This window comes from Lipotes vexillifer, unplaced genomic scaffold (genome assembly GCF_000442215.2).
Source record: "Lipotes vexillifer unplaced genomic scaffold, Lipotes_vexillifer_v1.1 scaffold382, whole genome shotgun sequence".
Lineage (NCBI taxonomy): Eukaryota > Metazoa > Chordata > Mammalia > Artiodactyla > Lipotidae > Lipotes > Lipotes vexillifer.
In genome coordinates, this window is record NW_006780611.1 from 3,976,430 (window position 1) to 3,980,960 (window position 4,531).

Here is a 4,531-nt window from a genome sequence, read left to right on the forward strand (position 1 = left end):
GGGGGGCGAAGGCAGGCCCGGTCCCGGCCGCGGGCAAAGCCGGTGAACAGCCCCGGGGGCGGACCGGCGCCGGTGCCGCCGGCCGAACCGCGGCCTCCCAGGCGGAGAGCTAGAAGCAGCCCTGGGAGTAATGTCATCCGTTGCCTCTCCGTCCAGCGCCTCCTCCGCCATTTTACAGATGGAGAAACTGAGGCCCAGGGCCGGCAGGGATTGAGGCCAGCGGCCGCACAGGCAGGGCTGGAAGCTCCCTGTCCTAGCCTCAGCTCTGCAGGCCTGGGCGGGCGTGTCTGCGGCTGCTGGTGGCACTGTTTATTGTGGGTCTGTTGTAGGCTGTGTCCCTGGGTGTGTGTTTATGGGAGGTAAGGGTGCAGTGTGTTGAGTGTGCTGGGGGGTGGGGGTGGGGAGGGAGGCACTGTTTTCCGGACCCTCCAGGAGCCCCTGCAGTTACTCCCCCTGTGCCGCCTAATGTAATAGGCACCCCCTAATGAGGCTTGCCTTGTGCTGCCTGGCTCTCAGCACTGAGGCCTTGCCACCTTCTGGCAGCCGTGGAGGTGAGTGCCTTTACTCTTCCCCTTTGAAGGACTAGGAGGCGATGGAACAAGGGAGGCCAAGTCACTGTGCACAAGGGTAAGCGGCAGAGCTGGGACGTCCGCCTCTGACTGCTCTGCCTAACACCAGCTCCTCAACAGGAGTCATCTGCAAGCACCCCTTCCCCCCGCTGCAGGAACACCCCCACCTCCCCAGCCCGGGACTGTGGAAGGAGCTGAAGGCGGTGCCCGGCCTGGGCTCCCAGGACTGGGGCCAGGGCTCGAGGTGGATGTCAGCTCGGGCAGGTTCCCCCTTGCCTATCCTTCCTGAACCTCCTCGTTCCCCTCTGTAAATGGGACCGCAGCTCTGGCCATTCTGAACAGGATGGTGGCCAGTGTCTGAGTAGAGAGAACCCAGTGAGTGAGACCCAGCCCGTGTGCCCAGGCACCTGTGCCAGCCTCTCTGGGAGTGCGTGAGACAGCGAACCAGAGCTCGCTGAGCCTTTCTGTCCTCTGCCCCACCAAGGAGCCCTGGAGGGGGGACTCCTAACCTGGCGTGCCCCCTAAAACATATATTCTCCCAGTCCTAGGGGGAGAGAAGATGTGGCCTCCAAACACCCCTGTGGAATTACATCCAGGAAAGCCAGAGAGTCAGCCTGGGACCTGCCACAGAGAGGGAAGGGGAGGGGAGGGGACTCAGGGGACTCAGCCCCTGTCACCACCACATTGGTGGTGCCTGTACTGGAGTGAAGGGGCCTGCTTTCTTTGCAAGCCACCTTGGCTACACAAGGTGGGGAGAAGGGGCAGCTGGGCCAGATGTGACCTAAGGGGTTAAATGACTTGGAAGCCCAGTGCCTAAGGACAAGGCTTGGGGATCCAACCTCCCCCTCAGTCCTCCCTGGGTGGCTTTGGGCGAGCTCATCAACTTCCCAGCCCACCTTCCCTCGTCTGAAAAATGGGGTAACAGTAGCACCTCCTTCACTGGCTGCTGGGAAGGTTAATCCTGAGGGCCTTTGATCTGGGGGCATCCCAGTAAAGTCGACCTTTTCTTATTGGTAATGATATCACAGCCGCTGCAGGCACCTGGGGACTCCTCCAGATAGTGTATTCCAGGGCCCTGAGGAATCCCAGGAGATGGGATTTTAGGATCATAAAAGTTCCAAGGAAATATCTTGAGATTGTATGTATTGCGGGACTCTTCCGTGATCATAGCCCCCTCCCCCCGCCCATACCCCCATGATTATGAATGTTCAGGAGCAGCTTCCCTCACCCCCACGTCTACACGTGCAGCCCCCATACACACATGCCCCTCAGCCCGGGTGCCAGTGCAGATGTGCCGCCTCTGGGGGAGCCCTGGGCCGGCAGGAACGGAGAACTCAGCCCTTGAAACCTTCTTGCGGATCGGGGCTTCAAGAGCAAATGCACCTTGGATTGGGGCGGTTTCAAAACGCATGGCTTTGAGGAGGCACAGTTCCTCACTTTGGAACTGAGCAGCCTCCAAGCTGCAGCCCTGGAGGAGGCCGAGCCGTGGCCGCGAGGAACCATCTGGAGTCTGGGTACCCTCTGCCCACTGGAGCTGGGGTCATGAAGCCGCAGGATGAGCCTTGCTCCACGACTGCCTCCTGCTCTTGGGGTTCAGGAGAGGCAGAAGGGCCCAGAGGGGTGAAGGTAGGGGAGGCGGCCCCCTCCTCCTGGATGCTGGGGCCAAGTCTCCATGCCAGGTCTAGAAGCCAGGAAATGCACTCCCTCTGGGGCCCCTGGCCATATTGCACAGACCTCTCCTGTCCTGTCACCTTCCCTCTTTGTGCCTTAACTCCTGCTTAAGGGATCTACACTGCATCTAGAGAGACATTCATATGTAGCCTGGCTTGGCGGACAATAGGAGGTGGGACTCAAAGCCTTGTGCTTTGGGCTTTAAAAAGATCACTGGAAGGAGGATTGTTCAGGGAAGTGTGTTCTTGTGGGTGTGCTCCGCCCCACACCTATCCCAGCCAACCCCTCAGAGGAGAGTAGAAGAAATGAGGTGGGGGAAGCCAGAGTTGGGGGCCTCTATGCACTTGTTGGGGGGTCTCCAACAAGTGCGCAGCCTGTCCAAAGAGACTCAGAGGCAGGACCCTGCAGAGACGCCGGCGCGCTGGGGCACTGCTGAGACCTACCACGCTGGGCCTGGTTGGCCATGGCAGTGAGTGCATGCGACCCACAGCCAGTCTCACCAAACCCAGGGGCGCACGCAGGCAGAGGCGCAGCGAACACAGTGCATTTGGGCGCACACACCTGCGGGCTCACAGACGCGCCCACGCTCCCGCAGTCACGCGCAGGCACATGCAGGCACGTGCACGCACACAGGAGCACACATTGCCGAGCACAACACCCAGGAGAAGCGCACGCCCCCGCGCGGTTCTCCCGCGGTGCCTCCCCCAGGTGCACCCTCCAGAGCGGGCCAGAGCCGTGTGGCTGGCTGAAGTTGGTGGTTGGGGGGATTGTCCGAGCCAAGGCGGTTTGGGCAAGCCCTGGAGGCGGCTCCCGCCGCACGCTTCGGTCAGCCTCCCCTTTAAAAAACCCGCCCGCGGAGGAGGCGGATGTAGGGGTGGCCCGTCCAATGGCAGCCGCGCGCCTCAGGAGACTTGAAGACGTGAGCCAGAGCGAGCGACAGAGCTGGTTCCGACCGATCGACGGACGGAGGGCCAGACGGCGGCCGAGGCGCACTCGCTGCCCACTGCCCGCTCGCCTCCCGGCACTCCAGCCCCAGCGCCCGCCGCAGCCCCAGCCCCAGCGAGATGCGCGGCCCTGGAGGCGGGGCACAGGCGACCGCTGCGCCGGGGCCCGCGCGCTCGGGTCCCTAGCGCCGCGTTCCGCCGCCCTACCTGGGGAGGGCCGCGGAGACCCCGGCCTCAGCTGGCCCACGCGCTCTGCCCGCGGGGCCTGCGCAGCCCCGCCAGGAGCGCCGGCCCATCATGCTCCTGCTGTCGCCGCGCAGCGCGCTCCTCTCCGTCTATTGCCCGCAGATCTTTCTCATCCTGTCCAGCGGCAGCTACCTGTGAGTGCCGCGGGTCACACGCCGGGTGGGCGGGTGAGGGCCCCCCTCCCTGGGCTCCAGCACTGGAACTGGGTGAGCAGGGAACGCGGCAGTGAGGTCCCTGGGCGGGGCGCCGGGTGCCCGGCGCGCGCGGGGGCGGGGGTACTATGGGTCTTCTAGCCGCGGCCCAAGCCGCCAGAGTTGAGCAGTTGGGGGGCGGCTGAGGCAGTGAGAAGTTCTGGCTTTGAGGTCAGGGAAAGGGTGGCCCGCTAGAGGCCTGACGGCCCCTGTAGACCTGGCTGCGCGCACGGAGCGCGAGGGCCGGAGGGCGCGCGAGTAGCGCGGAGATACCCTGCGCCTCCCAGCCGAATCCTGGACCAACGGGATCCCCCTCCCTATATAAATACACGCTGCCCGCACGGCCGTGCCACACTCGAGAGAGCGGAACGCACACATCCGCTCCCCCGCGTACACACTGGCACACACGTGCACGCCGCGTCCCACCAGACAGCACCCAAGCTGTCCTCCGAGGTTGCCGTGGTTTCGCGCGGCTTCCCGCCGCGCCGAGCGGCCCGACCCTCGCCGCGGCCGACTCCTCGTCCGGGACGAGGGGGGCGCGCAGTGAGCGCGTGCGGCCGGCCAAGGCAGTGCGAGGAGCGTGGGGCGCTGGTGCGTCGGGCCGGGCAGCGCCCGCCGGGCTCCGGGAAGCTCCCGGCAGGGCCCGTCCGGGCCCAGGGAGCCGAGGGGCGCGTCGGCGCAGCGGTGGCTTCGCCGGATTCCTAATGGGACGCATATGCTCTGGCCTCCGATTTAAAAAGACGTTTGATTTATGGAACCGCCGTTTGGGGGAATTTAAGCTGGATGCTACTGATTAAACCTCAGAGCCAGTTCTCCCCCTCCCCTCCCCTCCCCCTCCCCTCCCCCCCAGCTTCCCTACCCTCCACCTTCCCTACCCTCCAGCTTCCCTACCCTCCCCCTTCCCTACCCT

General features: G+C 64.5%; 1 protein-coding gene across 2 annotated transcripts in view; it reads left to right on the forward strand.

Annotated features, from left to right (window-relative positions):
- Positions 1-4,531, forward strand: part of WNT7B (Wnt family member 7B) — a 52,025-nt gene that overhangs the window by 1,061 nt on the left and 46,433 nt on the right. Inside the window, exon 1 of one of the 2 annotated variants that reach the window (XM_007453907.1) lies at positions 3,362-3,564. The exons of the other annotated variant lie outside the window; for it this stretch is intronic. Within the exon in view, the coding sequence (XP_007453969.1) occupies positions 3,482-3,564 (83 nt within the window). The 5' untranslated portion in view covers positions 3,362-3,481. Of the gene's footprint in view, positions 1-3,361; positions 3,565-4,531 lie in introns of those variants that run through there. 2 annotated transcript variants of the gene reach the window in all.